Source organism: Astyanax mexicanus, unplaced genomic scaffold (genome assembly GCF_023375975.1).
Source record: "Astyanax mexicanus isolate ESR-SI-001 unplaced genomic scaffold, AstMex3_surface scaffold_39, whole genome shotgun sequence".
NCBI lineage: Eukaryota > Metazoa > Chordata > Actinopteri > Characiformes > Acestrorhamphidae > Astyanax > Astyanax mexicanus.
In genome coordinates, this window is record NW_026040049.1 from 1,203,872 (window position 1) to 1,224,207 (window position 20,336).

A 20,336-nucleotide genomic window follows, 5' to 3' on the forward strand; every position below is an offset into this window, starting at 1 on the left:
TGCTGTGTGATGTCCACATGGTCCACATTGGTGGTCCATTCTCAGTGCAGCTTGGACTCCGAGGTGTGTAAGATCTCCAGCAGCACTGCTGTATCTGAGTTATTCACTATACCAGCTTAACACTCACCATTACACCTCATACACCATTACTATGCTAATCACTGCTAATCAATGCAGTGCTGATAATAATAATAATAATAATAATAATAATAATAATAATAATAATAATAATAATAATAATAATAATAGCTGCTCTGTTTTATTGGGTTGTGTTAATTTTATCACATAACTGTGTGTCAGAGATTAGGTTTCAGTTTCTGGTAAACAGTAAAGCTGTTTATGAGAAGCGACTGGGTCTGATGGAATGGGTGTGTCTCCCTATAATTACAGTACAGCTGACAGAACAGCAACAGGTCTGGAGCTCCAGGCCTGCCCAAACTAGCCTATTCTGCTCTGTATTTGCCCTGAAGGCACTGCAGTAATATAGACACACCCATTAAATCCAGATATACAGATTACCAGAAACAGAAACCTAAATACCAACACGTAGTCATGTTTAAAGAAATACCCATTGAAAGCTTCCCTTTTTAACATATTTCATCACTGGTGGGCCATTTTTAGGACACTGTACCCCTTTGCCTTAAAAACCTTCTAAAATTAATCAATATATGTGATTATTTTTACTATTTATCCTCTATATAGTTGTATAAGACGTCAGATTACACACAATCATATTTTACAGCTTGATTACTTTTCTTTTTTATTTATTTATTTATTTTATTATTTATCTTCCATTCATGCAACAAGCTGCACAACAGGGTGGACAGTCAATTTTAGATAAAATCAGAATTTAATGAAGACATGGCTGATCTACGTAAATCGAAATGTATCTCGTTTCAAATATACATTTAAATTTACCAAAAAATTGTGATATTTTACTGTGACTAAGCTTAAGCTTTACTTTAAGCTTAATATGAGAATATATAAAGTGAAAATAATATTATTATTTATTGTTGAACATGCAGCATTAACAGTGTCTTCAGTCCCATAAATAGAAAATAAAACACTGTGAAGGTCGTGATGTCACTGATGATATCAAACATTACTTTGATGTTACAGAGGAATTCTCTGACACGTTTAAATAACTGGTCATTTTTAATGGAAATACACAGGTAGTCTCACTACAGTTACTCTGTACAATAGGCTTTAAGCTCCAGCAGACAGAGTACAGTAAGTGATAGTCTGAACTGGAAGCAGTAGTTCAGGTGGTATTTAACAGTGAAAAACAGGGATGTGGTCTGTACTGATGTTTGGGCTTTTTTTGGAAGGAGTTTGGTTGTTAAATTGGATGATATATTTAAATATATACTTTTAATTCATTTACTCTCCACTACTGATTACATCCCAGAATTACTTTAACAATCCTTTATAAGTTGTTTAATCAAAGGAGGATATGCCCCCCTTAATATATTAGCCGTATTAGCTACTGTATGTGATAGTATATATTACATGTGATAGTACATGTAATAGTATAAAGTACATGTGATAGTATAAGGTATAGGTACACTGAGGGGGCTCTGATTTACAATGCAGCCGAGCTTTGACAGTTTAAAAGGGATTAAAAACATAAAATAGGTCATTATAAATAATAATAAAAAAAATAATGAAAGAAACACAAATTTTTAAATTGCATAAATAATATTTATCAGAAGGAAAAGTATAATTTTGAAAGTTTTGAGTGAGTGGGTATATCAAATATAACATTCTATTTTGCCCTTTTATCACAAATAAGCATAAGTGTTCTACTTGTATTATGTTTCCTAAATGCAACAAAGGAAAACACACCATTTTGGTACATTTACAACAAGAATATAGTAATATAAACAGCCAAATATATTTCTTTACCATATTTCACACATATACAGTGAGGAAAATAAGTATTTGAACACCCTGTGACTTTGAAAGTTCTCCCACTTAGAAAACATGAAGGGGTCTGAATTTTTAATCTAAAGAAATGATTTTATAATCATTGCAGAAGACGGTGGGTGTTAACAGAGCCCTGGATGCAAGTTCTGAAGTAGACCTGGGATTGACTGAAGGGCGACAGAAGATCAGAAGGAAGAGACAGAGACTGAAAACAGACTTTATTTTTAGTACATTTTTGGATTTTTATCAACAATTAGTTCTGCAGTTATTTAAAAGAAAATATACATGTGATCTAATCATCTTCCGCTATTTAGTATTAAACAATTGTATTGAATTCATTGACCAAGAGTTGTGTAGAAACGTGTGCTCATTTTGTTTGGCATTTAAGAAAAAAATGCCTGTTCTTTATATTTACAGTTGCCGTAACTGCAGATTATCAAACAGTCTGTTGAAGTTTACACTGAATAATGAAATTAGACCATATAGACTGTAAATATCCTGAACAGTAGAGAATATTACTGTACCATTTTATTTATTATGACCCTCTGAATTTGGCATTTTAGAAAATCCATCGGAAAATAGTGGTTCTTTCAGGAACAAGAAGTATATTTGTATATATAACATATATTTGACATCAATTCTTAGTACATATACTCTAATATACCTGGTGTATAATAATACATAGTGATACAGTTGTAATTAGTACTCGTTATCAAACGTATTATAATTTTACTGTATGCATATTTAAAATATGGGGTTACATACATGAAGTAGTTTAAAAGTTTAAATGTTACTTATTTAAAGTATATTTAAAATAGGTTAATTTTAGTACACTTAAGTACACTTTTTAGCTAAATTTAAGTAAGACTTTTTTTGTACTGTTTTTATACTATAATTAAAGTGTGATAAGTAAAAAAAGTTCTTTTATTTTAGTTAAATATACTGATTAATAATAATAATGTTGCTACAAGAAAACACTGTATTACTTTAGTGCACTATAGCATAATAATGCTTAGTATATTTTAATACAATTTTATTGACTAGGCTATCATCTTTCTCTGTTAGATTAGATCTCTCTCCTTTTTATTTATTTTTTCTTCCTTCTTTATTTCTCTGTTTTAGGACCAAAAGTTTCTTATATTATTGAACATACATGGAACTGTTTTGGTTTAATTCTTAGTTGTTTAACATGCCAATATTAATGTGCATATAGATGTGTGATGTTTGGGGAGGTGAGATGTTATTGAAAGATATATTTTTGTACATGTTGATGTTAGTTTTGAATATTGCCGTTTGTTAATAAAAAAATAAATAAAAAAAACAGTGAACTAAACCAGATTAAGGTTGTGTTTTTTTTTGTTAGTAGTAGTTATATAGTTCCATGTTTCCTAAGTAGGCTAGACATCATATCTGTCTGTATTTGATGATAAACAGACCAATAATAATACTCCAAAACGAAAAAAAAACTTCCTGAAAGCCGATTCCGATTTTTCGGTCCACCTTAAAAAGTTGAAATACTATATAATAAGGATTCACCAGTTTAGAGCAGGATTGGGGTGAGCAAAATGAGTGTGGCTTTTAAGAAAAATACATTGGGAATAAATAGCCTGTTCTGCATATTTCCAGTTGCCGTAACTCTAGATTATCAAATAATCTGTTCAATTTGACACCAAATTATGAAAATAGAACTATTACACTGTAAATATCCCAAAGAACAAAGACTATTACTGTACCATTTTTTATTATGACCTTCTGAAGCTGGCATTTGAGGAAATTAATTAGAATAAATTGCCTATTCTGCATATTTTCACTTGCCTTAACTCCAGATTATCAAATAACCTGAAAAAAACGTTCATTTAAAAATGAAAAATAAATAAATTAAAAAAAAACGTCACTTCCTGAAGTCGCACTTCAGCCTCCAGATCAGTAGGGGGCGGTAATGCAGCTTCATCTGCGTTAAACCTGAAATAAGGAGAAATAGAAGAAGATCATCTGTACGGTTCTAGATAAACAGGATCTGATCTGCTGCAGGTAAAGAACTCTACTACACTGTTACTCACTGTTTACTCTCACTTTACTACTGACTCCTGAGCTGAGGGCTGATGGGGGATTTATGAGCTGGTTGGAGATCAGAGGTGCTTCTTATTCACCAGTTTCTGATTCAGATTTTCCGGTGTTGTGTCGAGTTGTGTTACCTTATCAAATCGTGCTACCCTGGTAGTATTTTTAACTTTAAAAATGCAGAAAAAGCTTCATATTAGAGCCTGTTCTCAGCGGAAGTCTGTGTAAATCTCTGAAGACCGCAGATCACTGTGTGATTGTACAGTTTGTACAGTTGTGGCAGTGAGAGGTCATTACAAACTACTTTTAAACTTTTAATTATTGTATTTATTAATATAAATTTTTATGTAAACTTTTGTTGTACAATGACAGTGAGTCCATGTTGTTTAATGCACAAAAAAAATCCCAAAAATAATATATTTATTATAAATAAAAAACACACGAGAAATAATGAATAACTGTAGGTCAGCGCATGCGCAGTGCCTTTAGGAAGCACGTAGCGGTGGGTAGCACAACCTCGACGGAACACCGGTCCACCTTAAAAAGTTTAAATACTATATAAAAATGATTCTCCAGAGCAAAATGAGTTTTGCTTTTAGAGAAACTACATAGAGATTAAATAAATTGCCTGTTCTGCATATTTCCAGTTGCCCTAACTCCAGATTATCAAATAATCTGCTGAAGTTGACTCGAAATTATAAAAACTAGACCAAATACGCTGTAAATATCCTGAACTGCTGGGAAATTTTACTGTATCATTCTTTATTATGATCCTCTAACCCTGGCATTTGAGAAAATTCATTAAAAAAATGAATAGACTGTTCTGCATATTTCCAGATTATCAAATAATCTGTTGAAGGCAACACCAAATTATACAAATAGAACTATTACACTGTGAATATCCCAAGAAAAATAAGAATATTAGTGTACAATTTTTTATTATGACCCTCTGAACTTGGCATTTAATACAATACTGAAGGAGAATAAATTGTCTATTCTGCATATTTCCAGTTGCTCTAACTCCAGATTATCAAATAATCTGCTGAAGTTGACTCCAATTTATGAAAATAGATCAAATACGCTGTAAATATACTGAACAGTTTTTATTTTTATTTTACTGTATCATTCTTTATTATGACCCTCTAACCCTGGCGTTTGAGAAAATTCTTTAAAAAAAAATAAATTGCCTGTTCTGCATATTTCCAGTTGCTCTAACTCCAGATTATCAAATAATCTGCTGCAGGCAACACCAAATTATACAAATAGAACTATTACACTGTGAATATCCCAAGAAAAATAAGAATATTAGTGTACAGTTTTTTATTATGACCCTCTGAACTTGGCATTAAAAATATGAAAGGAGAATGAATGGCCTGTTCTGCATATTTTCACTTGCCTCAACTCCAGATTATCAAATAATCTGCTGAAGTTGACTCGAAATTATAAAAATAGACTGAATATGCTGTAAATATCCTGAACTGTTGAGGATTTTACTGTATCATTCTTTATTATGACCCTCTAACCTTGGCGTTTGATAAAATTCTTTAAAAAAAATAAATAGACTGTTCTGCATATTTCCAGCTACCCTAACTCCAGATTAGTGCTGGGAGATATGGGAAAATTCATATATCATATATATTTTTTAAAAGTGACATTAAACCAAACTTTCAAAAATGAGAATTACTACCTTTTAATGCAGCAACATATATGTATCACATGATAAAAAACAGATGAGGTAGATGCAGTAGCTCATTTTTTCAAGTTATCAAAATAAATTCAATTAACATTTTTTAAAGTGTCTGTCAAATAACGTGAAGCAGCGCCACGTCGCAAAAAAAACACATAATGAAGCTTTTTTCGCAAAGATTACTTTATTATCACTTATATAAACCGAGTTTATGCAAAGTGACCACGCCAACACATTTCATCATAGCCTACTTTATATATTTGCATGAATAATTAATGAATTTACTGTAGAATAAATAGGGATGATAGAAGCTAAGTAGCACTTTTCTATCATCCCCACAATATTTACCATCATAATCGCACAGCACTACTTCAGAATATCAAATAATCTGTTAAAGGCAACACCAGATTATACAAATAGAACTATTACACTGCGACTATCCTAAAACAAACAAGAATATTGGTGTGCAATGTTTTTATTATGACCCTCTAAAGTTGACATTAAAAATATTAAAAGAGAATAATTAGTCAGTTCTGCATATTTCCAGTTTCTCTAACTCCAGATTATCAAATAATCTGTTTAATTTAACACTAGATTATGAAAATAGAACTATTAGTCTGTGAATAGCCTAAAGAAATATAAATATTACTGTAGCATTTTATTTATTATGACCCTCTGAACTTAGCATTTAAAAAATATAAAATAAAAATAAATTACAGTAATATCCTGTGTTCTTTAGGCTGTTTACAGACTAATAGTTCTATTTTCATAATTCAGTGTCAAATTCAACAGATTATTGGATAATCTGGAGTTAGAGAAACTGGAAATATGCAGAACAGGCAATTTAATTTCTCCTTTAATATTTTTTTTAAATGGCAAGTTCAGAGAGTCACAATAAAATAAATGTTACAGTAATCCCCCTTGTTCTTTAGGCTATTCACAGACTAATAAATCTATTTTTATAATTTGGAGTCAAAGTTAACAGATTATTTGATGATATGTATTTAGAGCAACTGGAAATATGAAGAACAGGCAATTAATGTTCAGTAACTACTGTCAAATCTCAAGTTCAGAAGGTCATAATAAAGAAATGGTACAGTAATATTTTTATTTTTTTTAGACTGTCTACAGTGATACAGTTCTATTTTCATAATGTGGTGTTAAATTCCTGTAATTCCTGGTCTGATATAAATTGTATATAAGTGTGTGAATGGTACAGTAACAGCCTGGTTACAGAATCCACAGACCTGGAGAGTTTGCAGCTTTGTTTAGTCTGTGAGCATCATCTGCAGAAATGTATTAATTGCATTAATTGCAACATTAATGTAAAACACTCTAACATCACTAATCTGGATTTTAATGATTTATTCATGGGTTTGATTGATCAGTTCCAATATGCCCTATAATATAACATAACATAATATAAAATAATATAATATAATAATTCAACCATGGAAATAATACCTTTTCTCCCTTAAAATTAGTGTTTAAGGTACTGAACTGGAAGCAACTTAAAATTGCTGAACTGCTTAACTTTATAAATAACTTTAAAAATAACGATTGGGTCAGTTTACTCGTTAATCTGCGAGTGAGTTTACACACGGGTTTGAAAAAATCGAATTATCTAATTATCGAACAATTAGGTCTGTCACAATAAGAATATTTTGTGGACGATATATTGTCCTAGAAGTTATTGCGATACAATTGTAATTTTAAGACTATTAAATACCACTGATATAATGAAAACAGAATAGCATAAAAATGCAATTACACACTTTTAAAGATGGCAAAAATTAATAATAATAATGTCTTTTATTATTTTTGAATAATTATTTTAGGATTATATATTTATTTCTTCATCTACTTTAGTCCATACTGTGTGTATGGAGTCACAATTATTAATATTGAAGCATGACTGGCTAAAATACTGTTCACTGTAGTGTGTGCGAACAAACAAAAATAAACACAACATACGATATTACCATTATCAAAAATGATTGAGATCATGTTCATTTATTGTACGATAAATCGATATTGCGATTATTGTGACAGGCCTACCATCAATCTTAAGTAAGAAAACCCACCCCTGTTCAGTCTTAAGGGAATTCTGCAATTAAGTACAGGTGACGTCCGTTTCAAATATTAAATTTGTTTCTTAAAAAATACTGGACGAATTAACAGGATTTGGGATTATTATTGTATTTTATTTATTTTTATTTTATTTTTATTTTTTTTTCTTGTAAACTCCTGAACCATATACTCCAGTCCAGATGGTGGCAGTAATGCTCCATATAAATTTGGTGCCAAACTGCCATAAAAACACAAAAGGAGAAGAAGAAGAAGATCTCAGTCCGCAGTGTTTTATAGAGAAACAGGATCTGATCTGCTGCAGGTAAAGAACTCTACTACACTTTTACTCACTGTTTACTCTCACTTTACTCCTGACTCCAGATCAGCAGCAGATAGATAGATAGATAGATAGATAGATAGATAGATAGATAGATAGATAGATAGATAGATAGATAGATAGATAGATAGATAGATAGATAGATAGATAGATAAGGTCCACCTTAAAAAGTTGAAATACTATATAATAATGATTCACCAGTATAGAGCAGGATTGGGGTGAGCAAAATGAGTTTAGCTTTTAAGTAGAGAGAATAAGGGAATAAATAGCCTGTTCTGCATATTTCCAGTTGCCATAACTCCAGATTATCAAACAGTCTGTTTAATTTGAAACCAAATTATAAAAATATAACTATTACACTGTAAATATCCCAAAGAACAAAGATTATTACTGTATAATCTCTTTATTATGACCTTCCGAAGCTGGCATTTGAGAAAATTAATTGACAATAAATAGCCTGTTGTTCATATTTCCAGTTGCCGTAACTCTAGATTATCAAATATTCTGTTCAATTTGAAAACAAATAATGAAATTAGAATTATTAGACTGTGAAAATCCCAAAAAATAAGAAATATTACTGTACCATTTTTTTATTATGACCCTCTGAACTTGGCATTTAATACAATACTGAAGGAGAATAAATTGTCTGTTCTGCATATTTCCAGTTGCCTTAACTCCAGATTATTAAATAGTCTGTTGAAGTTCACACCAAATAATGAAATTATAACTATAAGACTGTGAATAGCCTGAAGATTAAGAAATATTACTGTACCATGATTTTTAATATGACCCTCTGAATATGGCATTCTGAATATGATCAATTCTAAATGAGAATAAATTGATGATTGATGTTCATATTTCCAGTTGCCCTAAGTCCAGATTATTAAATAGTCTGTTCAGTTTAACACCAAATTATGAAAATAGAACTATTAGACTGTGAATAGCCTAAAGATCAAAGAAAGGTACTGTACCATTTTTTTTATTATGACTCTCTGAAGTTTGTGCATTCAAAATATTGGATGAGAATTAATTGCCTGTTCTGCATATTTCCAGTTGTCTAAACTCCATATTATCAAATAGCTTGTTGAAGATGACATGAAATTATGAAAATAGACCAATGTCCCTTTTAATATCCTAAAAAAACAAGGAAAATTATTTTATCATGTTTTTATTATGATCCTCTGAACTTAGCATTAATTTATACTACTGAGGTAGTAAAAATTGCCTTTTGCTCAGTTTCCAGTTGCCATAACTCCAGAGTATCAAACAGTCTGTTAAATTTGACACCACCTAATGAAAATACAACTATAAGAAACTGGAAATATGAAGAAAAACAGGCCTTTAATTTTCAGTCATCTTAAATATATCATTTTATTGTTCCAAATACAATACCACAGTGCCACAGTTTGAAAACCACTAGTCTAAAGCTGGTGGTTGAAATCGATTAATGTAGAATTATTCCCTCCACTTTGTGCAATGTATTTTACGGATTTTAAGGCGCACCATATTGTAAGGGGCACTATCTATGCAACACTAGTAAGGAACATGGGTGTCTCCATGTTCCCTTTCTAAATCAGCTGGTCTAGAAGAATTTCAAAGTCAAACAAGCGCTGGATGTTAATCGACACAGATTTCTCTTCTTTATTTACAGTAAGCTTAGATTTCCAGATTTTTACTAAGGCTGGGTGCAGCAGCATTAGCATTATCATTAGCAGCTAACCCCTAGAGCTAGCCAGCACTACACTGAGGTTCCCTGACTGTTCTGGTAAGCCAGGGTGATATTAGCCAGCGTTTTTTCCCCAATAGCTTGTTTTAACACAGTAATCGCTCAGACTACAGTCCAATATACTTGACTTTAATACACAAATACATTTGCAAAGCTAAAATATTATCGAATTACAAAAATATATGACATTATAATTTTTCGTCTCTTCCAGAAAGACCAGTTTCCGATCGTCATCGTTGTTGGCGTCGTCTTCGAATGAATTCTTTAAAACTGCCTCTACAGTTAAAATTTACTCTCGCAAACACGAGATATCCAGACGTCTCTCACAATGCTGAAGTCTGGAGAGGTTAAACGCGAGAGTACGGTTTCTATCACCTCCAGCCCTGAGAAAACACCTTCAGATCTTCTCAACGCTAATTTATCTCCTAGACCAACACCAGAAACTCACTGCTGCTCAGACTGTGGGAGGACGTTTATGGGACTCAGTCATTTCCAAAGACACCGGCGAATTCATACCGGAGAGAAACCCTACGAGTGCTCAGAGTGTGGGAAGACGTTTGCGCTACGCAGTAATCTCCAAAGACATCAGCAAATTCATACCGGAGAGAAACCGTTTCTCTGCTCAGACTGCGGCAAAAGTTTTACCCAACACGCAAATCTCCAAAAACACCGGCGAATTCATACCGGAGAGAAGCCGTACGAGTGCTCCGACTGCGGCCAGAGTTTCTATCAGCAGAGTAACCTGCGAAGACACCAGCAAATTCATACCGGAGAGAAACCGCATCACTGCCTCGAGTGTGGGAAGAGCTTTACTACGCAGGGTAAACTCCGAAAACACCAGCGAATTCATACCGGAGAGAAACCGTACGAGTGCTCAGACTGCGGGAAGACCTTCAAACAACAGACTCACCTCCGAACCCACCAGAGAATTCATACCGGAGAGAAACCGTATCACTGTTCGGAGTGCGGGCAGAGCTTCAATCAACTGAGCAATCTCCAAATCCACCGGAGAATTCATACCGGAGAGAAACCGTATTACTGCTCTGACTGCGGCAAGAACTTCAGACATTCCAACTTAAAGAAACACAAATGCATTAAAAACGAGCTTCCAGATTAAAATCATGCAATATTGACATTATTAGATTATATTATATACTATTAATATAAAGTGAATAAAATGCATTGTCTGAATTATCTCATTTTTTTAATTAAATGTGTCCTGACTTTTAAACTTAAAAGCAGCAAAATGTAAAAAAAAAGCAGTGTAAAAATGTAAAATGTAATCAACAAGATGCATTGCTTTTCCTTGCTAACATGCAAAAAAAAAAAAAAACGTGCAAAAATTAAATGCATAACCTGCGCTACACTTCTCTGATCTCTTTATTGAAAAAAAATGCACAGTTTGGGGCAGATTTAAAAGAAAACAGCTCTGTAAAAAAAATAAGAATCCATTTAAAAATGATGAGTTTCTTTGATTTTACCAAATTATAAACCTCTGGAATTTAATCAAGAAGAAGATGGATGATCACAAGCCATCAAACCACCAAACTGAACTGCTTGAATTTTTACACCAGGAGTAAAGCAGCATAAAGTTATCCAAAAGCAGTGTGTAAGACTGGTGGAGGAGGAGAACATGATGCCAAGATGCATGAAAAAAAAAAAACTGTGATTAAAAACCAACCAGGGTTATTCCACCAAATATTGATTATTTCTGAACTCTTAAAACTTTATGAATATGAACTTTATGTTTTCTTTGCATTATTTGAGGTCTGAAAGTTCTGCATCTTTTTTGTTATTTCAGTCATTTCTCATTTTCTGTAAATAAATACTCTAAATGAGAATATTTTTATTTGTAATTTGGGAGAAATGTTGTCTGTAGTTTATAGAATAAAACAACAATGTTCAGACTTCACATTTTGAGTAACATTTTTTAGAAAATTATCTGAAGTCTTATCTTTATTACAGTTTGGCTACAGAATATTTAACAGTTAAAAAAAAGATCTCACAACTAATCTAACTGTGAGTCAAATTTACATTTATCAGACGTTTAATAAGTAGTTTACTCTCATATCTAGAAAGAAGTTTAAAATGAAGTCCTTTCCTATAAAATTCATCACATATTTTATATTATAAACCTCTTTTATGTGAATAATGTAACCAGTTAGTAAACACTATAAAATCAGTAAATAAAGATCTGCTGAGTGTACAGAGCTGTGAAGTGCTGATGATCAGTATCTGTCATTAGCTCAGTATTGTGATCATGCTAATAGTGCTAATAGTGCTAATGCTAATAAACGACCCATTACTGAGGATAACAGCTCTTAATGTTTCAGGGAGGGACCAAGGTTAGAATAGCTTTTAATTTTATAGTATAGTTTAATTTTATTTAGTTTTGACCATTCCTCCTCCAGTTCAGTTAGTTGTAATTATTTTTTTATTTTTATTAATGCTTAGTTTTAATTTAGTTTTCCTAAGTTTTAATATAAGTTTTAGTTTTTTTCATACTTTGTGTTGTTTCTGAGGTGCAGGATTTAAAAAGGTGTTGTGTAATACAAACTCAACAAAATAAACCATAAAAAATAATATATATTTATATATTTAGTTACTGTTAAACAAACAACTGTCCACAAAAAAAATATATGAAACACTGATGCTTATTTTTTACCAGAATTACCAACTCAAAAAATGTTTAAAAATAAATTAACAAAGATTAAAACGAAGCAAATTGTACCTGTGATTTCAGTTCAAAATAGTTAGTTTTATAAACTCTCAATTCAGTTAGTTTTAATTAGTTTTAGAGCAGGTTTGCTAGTTTTTCCACATTTTAATTTTTTGATTAATGCTTAGTTTTAGTTTAGTTTTAATCAGTTTTACTATTAGTTTTATTTTTTTATATTTTGGTTTATTTCTGAGGTGCAGGATTTAAAAAGGTAGTGTGTAATAAAAACTCAACAAAATAAACCATTAAAATATATATTAAACATCCAACTGTCCACTAAAAACTGCATGTAATACTGCTGCTTAAAATAGCCAACAGACTAAAACTCACACTTAAAATTAAAATAAAAAAACCTATCCATGAGACACATCATCATCATCATCACACCAGAGAGAAAAACATAAACAAACTCGGAAACCCAATAAAAATCTACAGGTTTTACTAATTTTACCAGAATTACCAACTAAAAACACTTTTAAATAAATAAAGATTAAAATAAAGAATATTGTACCTGTAATTTCAGTTCGATTTAGTTCAGTAAAATCGTGATTTAGTTATTTTTAATTAGCTTTTAGAGCAGGTTTGCTAGGGTTTTTTGTTTTTCGTTTTTTATTAATGTTTAGTTTTAGTTTAGTTTTCATTAGTTTTAGTCTTTTTTTTCTTTATACTTTGGGTTGTTTCTGAGATGCAGGATTCAAAAAGGTACACTAAAATCTGCATGTAATACTCACATTAGGATGCAAATAAAAACTCTATCAATGAGACACATCATCATCACACCAGAGTGAAAATCATAAACAAACTCAAACACAATAAAATCTACAGTTTTTACTCATTTTTAACAGTATTACCAACTAAAAAACACTTAATACACATACAATGACACTGTAATATCAGTTAATTTTATAAACTCTCAATTCAGTTCTAGTTAGTTACAGTTTGATTCTTTTAGTTACAGTTTTTATTAGTTTCAGTTGAAGAAAATGTTTTTCACTTTTAGTTTTTGTTATTTTGTTATTTTTTGTTAATGGAGTGGGAGGGACTGGGTGGTAGTGGGAGGGACTGGGTGGTAGTGGGAGGGACTGTGAGACTGGAGGGGCAGGGTTATATCCCTACATAAAAGCTGGAACTGAGAGTCTCAGTTCTACTTCTAGTTTTAGTTTGGAAGCTGCTTCACTGATCTTTGCTTCTTTCTGCTCGTAGATCTTCTTCCTGCTTGAGATGGCTGCATTCGTGTGAGTACAGTTTTATTATCTGTCTTAAACTGTGTGTGTGTGTGTGTATGTATATATATATGTATACACGCTGTAGTTTTTATTTTTTAAGTAAATTTTGTAGTTTTATTTTTCCACTGCAAAAAATACTATTGGCAAAAACTAGACAAAAGTAGGAAAAACAGAAATCACCTTAAATTTGAAAACAAGAATCAGAATAACTTGACTGGAGACTTTTTGTGCTTAATTTGAGTCCAATTAAAATTCTAAGAAAACTGATTAAGATAAGTTTTCCTAAAAAAAATCATTAGATTGTTTTTTGCAGTGTAGAACATGTAGCATCTGAACACACTTTAATTATATACACTTTTTATCTTTTAAAAGAAACATAAAATACAATAAAACAATTAAAAACAAATAAAAATAAATAAAATCATCACACCAGAGATAAAAGATATTAAACAAATAAAAAAACCCAATAAAATATACAGGTTTTACTCCTCTTTACCAGAATTGCTAACGTAAAACACTTACAACTAAATGAACAAAGACAAAAAACATATTCTACATAAAATTTCAGTTCGTTCTATAAACTCTCAATTCAGTTCCAGTTAGTTACTGTTTTTTCTTTTAATTACAGTTTTTTTCACTTTTAGTTAATACATTTTTATTTGTGTACAATGATAAAATAAATTAAATAACAAGGTAACATGCCAAAATAAAATAAAACAAGGCTCAAAATGTAAAACAGAAAATTAGATGTATAAAAAGATACATTATATTTTATCCTTTTATGCTGAATTATTTTATTTACATATAACAATGCATGATTAACATGATTTTTTTTTTCCTTAAAAAAAGTAAAAATCAATTTATGTTTATTTTAAAAGATAAAAGTGTATATATTTAAAGTGTGAAAAAAAAATTAAAGCAATATATCTTATTTTTTTAGGAATACTTATCTTAATCAGTCTTTCTTAGAATTTTTTTTACCTTATTTTAAGTAACTGGACTCAAAGTAAAGAATAAAAAGAAATGAATAAATGAAATAAAGGTAAAGGTGTACAGAAAGTAAAAAGTTATAATAATCTGTATTTTTAATGTATGTTTTTTCTGTAACAGCGAGGGTTGTTACAGGCCGTACCTGCTGTGTCCCGTCTGTAAGAAGACCCGCTGGAACCTGGGGGCTCACCTGAGGAGGCGGTGCATGAGGGGGAGGTCTGCAGCTGAGGTGGAGAGGGAGGTGGAAATGGAGAAGATGACGGCGCAGGATTTGCTGAGGGACGGTCGGGTGTGGGACTACAGTCTGATCAGGAGGATCATGGATCAGCCGGATCCTATCCGCTGGTAAAACTCTGATACTTTAATCAGTTTTACCTAAAAACCCTTTTAAAACCAATCCTAAAAAGCTGATTCCCGTTTTTATTTCATTTTTGTTTTTAACAGTTTTATGGCGCAGCTGAAGGACAGGGGGAACGTTGTGGTCAACATCCCTCCTGAAGCCATTCCTCCTCTTATTCCATATCTGCCCGAAGCCCCTCCCCCTGCAGTGGGCGTGGCTGAGAGTGAATCAGATTCAGATTCTGAGAGCTCTGGGTGAGTGTTTAAAATAAAAATTTATTTTAAAGCACATGATCCTTTGTTATAGTCCTGTCTGAGCCCTAGCTGTTAGTGTTATGGTGCTATGTGCTATGGTGTGTCTTGTTTGTAACCCCGCCCCCTCGTTTCCTTCCCCAGGTGTTCCTCGCCCTCCTTGCATATATACTGTATTTTTCACACTAAAAGGCGCACTAAAATTCTTTAGAAGTCCTTTAATTTTATTAAGGATATTAGGGAGCAGGTATTAAAGCCACTCCACTGAAGTATTATACAGCATTATACAGGAGTTTTCAGTTCAGTTTTAGCAGTATTAGCATTAGCTGCTAACACGCTAAGTATTGTACTGTAGTCTCCGTGTTTACTGTGCTAAAATAAGCTATGTGGTATGAACAACTTGCTAATATCGCCGTGGTTTACCGGAACACTCAGGGTTACTCAGTGTAGCGCTAGCGGGCGGTATTTACTAGAGCTAATGGTTAGCCAATAATGCTAATGCATCATGCCAAACAAACAGTTTTCAGGAGAGAAATCTGTGTAGATTAACATCCAGCACTTGATTAAGAAAATGTTTTTTTATAAGAATTACAGTTCTGTTTACTTAGCTTAGCTTTAGTTAACTTGCTGAGTTAGAAGGAAAACATGATGACACCCCTGTTCCTTACTAGTGTCACATAAAATGTTTCTTATATTTTGTGAAATGTTTTGTGTATATTTTTTTGTGTTTCTCATATTTTAGTTGGTTTGTTGTTGATTGTTCATTGTTTCTTGTTAAATCTGTTTAGTTTTAGTTTTGTTTTGTATTCTTTGTTTTTTATTTTTTTTTTAGTCTGTTTATAAAGTCAGTTTTTTTCTTAGCCTAGTTTATTCTTGATTTGCGTTTTTCGTTCAGTTTTCTCTTGTTAGTTTAATAAATACTTCCACCCTCGTTCCTGAGCGTTCATGAGAATTAATAAAATATGTTTTTATTTTATTTCAGTCCTGATGTGAGGAAACGAGAGAGCGTGAATCAGCAGCAGGAGACGGTAAGATCTTCAGTATTTAATTGATTTAATGTATTTGATATGTTATAACCTGTTATAACCTGTTATAAAGAGTGTGATCGGGTGTGTGTGTGTGCTGGGGGAAGCACTTTAAAAGTGATTTTAACGTGTTTTTAACGTTCTTTTTACAGGCGTCTGGTTCGGACAGCGAAGAGCCGAGCTCAGTTCGGTCGAGGAAGAAGAGGAAGCGCCAGGAGGAAGAGGAAGAGGAGGAGGAAGAGACCACGACGGACGATGAGGAAGAGGAAGATGAGGATGAACATACCACCTGGACGTTCTCCAGCAGGATGATGGATGATGAAGAAGAGGATGAGGAAGATGATGAGGAGGATGATGAAGAGAGCAGCTGGATGCCCAGAACGTCCTCCAGCAGGACGCCGGGTGATGAAGAGGAGGATGATAAAAAGTCCCGCAACACTTCCAGGACGTTCACCAGCAGGATGACGGATGACGAGAAGCACCTGACGGAGGGACGTCTCACTTCCTGTTCAGAAAATGCAGAGATGCACTACTGCATGCAGGAATTTGGGAACGTGGTGGCGGCGAGTGTCCTGCTCAAGAGACTCACCACTCACTCATAGTAAGTGTGAAATATATCAAATATATATAATATGTTTTCATTAGAATAACCACAACAATACTCTGTGATTAACTGTGATTGATTGCACTCGTTCTTCTTCAGACGCAAGTTTTATAGTGGATATTTTAATTTAAATAAAAGATTAAATGTAATAAATGTGAAATGTAATTATATTTATATTAGTGGTGTTCGTTGGCGTAGGAAACGTGGGGATGAATATCAGAAAAAAGAAAAGGAAAGTTCGATAACGATCTTTAAGTTGGCTTGGAAAAGTGCGCTAATAACTGTTTCTGTCTGAAGCGTGCAAACAGTGGTTGCTATGCTGTTGACTTCCAGCTAAATGTTAAAGTCCAAAAAGCATTGGCTGGAAAGCTAATAATTGTCTGATATAGTAAGGTGTTGCTTAGTGGTTGCTAGGTAGTTTCTAGGCAGTTGATAACATATTCCACATGGTTCCTAAGTGTTTGATAAATGGTTGCTAGGCAGTTGCTAACATTTTCCAGGTGGTTGCTAAGCAGTTGCTATCTGGTTGCTAGGCAGTTGCTATCATTTCTAAAGTGGTTGCTAAGTGGTTGCTAGGCAGTTGCTAACGTGTTTCATTTAGTTGCTAAGTGGTTGCTAGGCAGTTGCTAACATATTCTACATAGTTGCTAAGCAGTTGCTAGGCAGTTGCTAACATTTACCAGGTGGTTGCTAAGGTGTTGCTAAGTGGTTGGTGTGGAGTGCATGGGGTGTCGAGTGTGTGTGTAAAAAAAATATAAAAATGAGACCCTAATTAAAGTTAGCTAAAACTATAATCCACGCTTTTATCTAGAACTAAGAACAAAGAGAGGGCGCTTTTCCTGGCGGGGGGGCTGAATTTGAGTTCAGTAATCAGAGCAGTGAATCACAACAATAGTAATAATAAAACACAATATACTGTAATAAAAACGACTTTTAGGATAATGTCTTGTTCTGCTAACAGACTGGGAGGGTTTGGGTTATCTAACGTTTATACGTTTATATTTTTATATTAACTGCTGCCAAAAATAGCTATAAAACGTAAACTTAAAACACAGGATCCAATGTAAATATATAAATATATAACAGAATTAACATGCCAATATAATCACATAACTGATTGTTTTTTGTTGTATATGTATATAATTCAGATTTTGCACATATAATTTATTCTAACAACAGTAAATGTAATGTGGAGTAACATGTTTATAAAGGTTATGAAGTCACCTTTGTTTGGATTTAACTAATCATAACTTGATGATTATGAATGATTAGAAATGCGCACTCTCTCCGCTTTTAGACTCTTTGGCCTGTTTTTCTGTGCTAGAAACGCGCACCCTCTCTGCTTTTAGACTATTTGGCCTGATTTTGTGTGCTAGAAATGTGTACTCTCTCCGCTTTTAGACTCTTTGGCCCGTTTTTCTGTGCTAGAAGTGCACTCTCTCTCCGCTGTTAGACTCTTTGGCCTTTTTTTCTGCGCTAGAAATGCGCACTATCTCCGCTTTTTAGACTCTTTGGCCCATTTTTCTGCGCTAGAAATGCACACTCCCTCCGCTTTTAGACTCTTTGGCCCATTTTTCTGCGCTAGAAATGTGCACTCTCTCCGCTTTTAGACTCTTTGGCCCGTTTTTCTGCGCTAGAAATGCACACTCTCTCCGCTTTTAGACTCTTTGGCCCGTTTCAGACATCTAGCGTTCAAACTTTGAATTATAAAAACTTGCTTAACAGCGGGCCAACTTTCATTCTATTTCTAAAATACCTCGCGCTCCAAAAAAGGAAATGGCCCGCGGGCCGTAGTTTGGACACCCCTGCGTTAGCGCTTTAACGCTAACAGCCCTGGTTTCCCTGTGTTCTGTATCTCATGGTTTTCCTGTGTTCTGTATCTGATGGTTTTCCTGTGTTCTGTATCTCATGGTTTCCTGTGTTATGTATCTCATGGTTTTCCTGTGTTATGTATCTCATGGTTTTCCTGTGTTCTGTATCTCATGGTTTTCCTGTGTTATGTATCTCATGGTTTTCCTGTGTTATGTATCTCATGGTTTTCCTGTGTTATGTATCTCATGGTTTTCCTGTGTTCTGTATCTCATGGTTTCCTGTGTTATGTATCTCATGGTTTCCTGTGTTCTGTATCTCATGGTTTCCTGTGTTCTGTATCTCATGGTTTTCCTGTGTTCTGTATCTCATGGTTTTCCTGTGTTATGTATCTCATGGTTTTCCTGTGTTATGTATCTCATGGTTTTCCTGTGTTATGTATCTCATGGTTTTCCTGTGTTCTGTATCTCATGGTTTCTCTGGTTTTCTCTACTTCTAGTGAGCAGGAGGATAACACCACTGATTCTGCCCCCGAAAACAGGGAACAACAAGCGGCCTATGAGAAGCTGTTGGAGGCGTGTCCTATAACGGTGGGCGGGGCTCTGCCGAAGGGGCGGATGCTAACAGAGCTAACCGGAGCTCACGAGCGCTACTGCAGCGAGCGCTGGCTTATTGATCAGCGGCAGCTTCAATCGAAGAAGATCCTCCTCGAGTATTTAAAATAAATTACTGTTACTATCTTATACAAACAAAATACTGCTACTCTGATTATTAGCGGATTATAAGCAGCACCATCAGTAAACATCTATTTTGAAATTTACATCTCTTGAAAAATAAATCAAGAGTTTGGAGTCCTATAAAACAGGAAAATCAAAGGGTTATTATAAAATCACACCACTAAATTCTTTAAGATCTTTCTCATGTGTTCAAAACATACATTTCCAGTGATATTACTGTATTATTGTAAAGTAATGGGATGCCAAACTATATTCATTTTTTCATAATACACTCGTTCTCCCACTGAACACAAAAATAGAACTGAGGTAGAAGAAACATAAAAATGCTTTTATTGTGAGTTAAATTTCCGTTGCATGGCTGTAATGTTTAATTTCCTGTTCTTTATTAAGATAAATGTGCTGTTTTATATCAGGTTGTGTTGATAATACATAATTATAAAATCCACTACATTTTATTTTATCTTTGTAATGTTTCATTTACTGTTTTTTGCATGCTTTGTAATGTAATCTGTCTTTTTTCTCCTATTAAATAATTGCTGCTCACTTGATCCAGACTCAGATTTTCGTGTTTCTTCTGTCACTAATCTTTATTTTCCACCACAGTATAAAAATAATTCATTTTATTTTATTATTTTAAAGTTTTGTATTATTACCTTTTACCTTCTTTAAAGTAAAAGTTAGTTTTAGCTTAATTTTAATTGTTTTTTTTACTGTATTAATCTTATCTTCTTTTGATCTTAATTTCTCATCAATTAAACCAAGTTTTATTATTAGTACCTTATTATCTTGCACACACAGAATAGAATTTTGTCTGAGCACTTTATATTT

The 20,336-nt window shown here is 33.1% G+C and overlaps 1 protein-coding gene across 2 annotated transcripts; it reads left to right on the top strand.

Moving 5' to 3' along the window:
• Positions 1-3,879: 3,879 nt before the first annotated feature.
• Positions 3,880-20,056, top strand: LOC103023347 (myelin transcription factor 1). 2 transcript variants are annotated; one of them, XM_049473569.1, is made up of 8 exons: positions 3,880-3,957; positions 7,940-8,066; positions 13,730-13,761; positions 14,863-15,087; positions 15,187-15,336; positions 16,316-16,361; positions 16,511-16,959; positions 19,271-20,056. In XM_049473569.1, exons 3-8 carry the CDS (start codon positions 13,748-13,750, stop codon positions 19,494-19,496), a joined length of 1,110 nt encoding a protein of 369 aa, XP_049329526.1. In that variant the 5' UTR covers positions 3,880-3,957; positions 7,940-8,066; positions 13,730-13,747; the 3' UTR covers positions 19,497-20,056. The 2 variants fall into 2 exon arrangements, with proteins under 2 accessions (XP_049329526.1, XP_049329525.1); XM_049473568.1 differs by lacking the exon at positions 7,940-8,066.
• Positions 20,057-20,336: the final 280 nt, after the last annotated feature.

Coding starts and splice junctions, on each gene's coding strand:
- LOC103023347 (XM_049473569.1), top strand. Junction 15,088..15,186: donor CAGCCGGATCCTATCCGCTG/GTAAAACTCTGA, acceptor TGTTTTTAACAG/TTTTATGGCGCAGCTGAAGG. Junction 16,362..16,510: donor TGAATCAGCAGCAGGAGACG/GTAAGATCTTCA, acceptor TTCTTTTTACAG/GCGTCTGGTTCGGACAGCGA.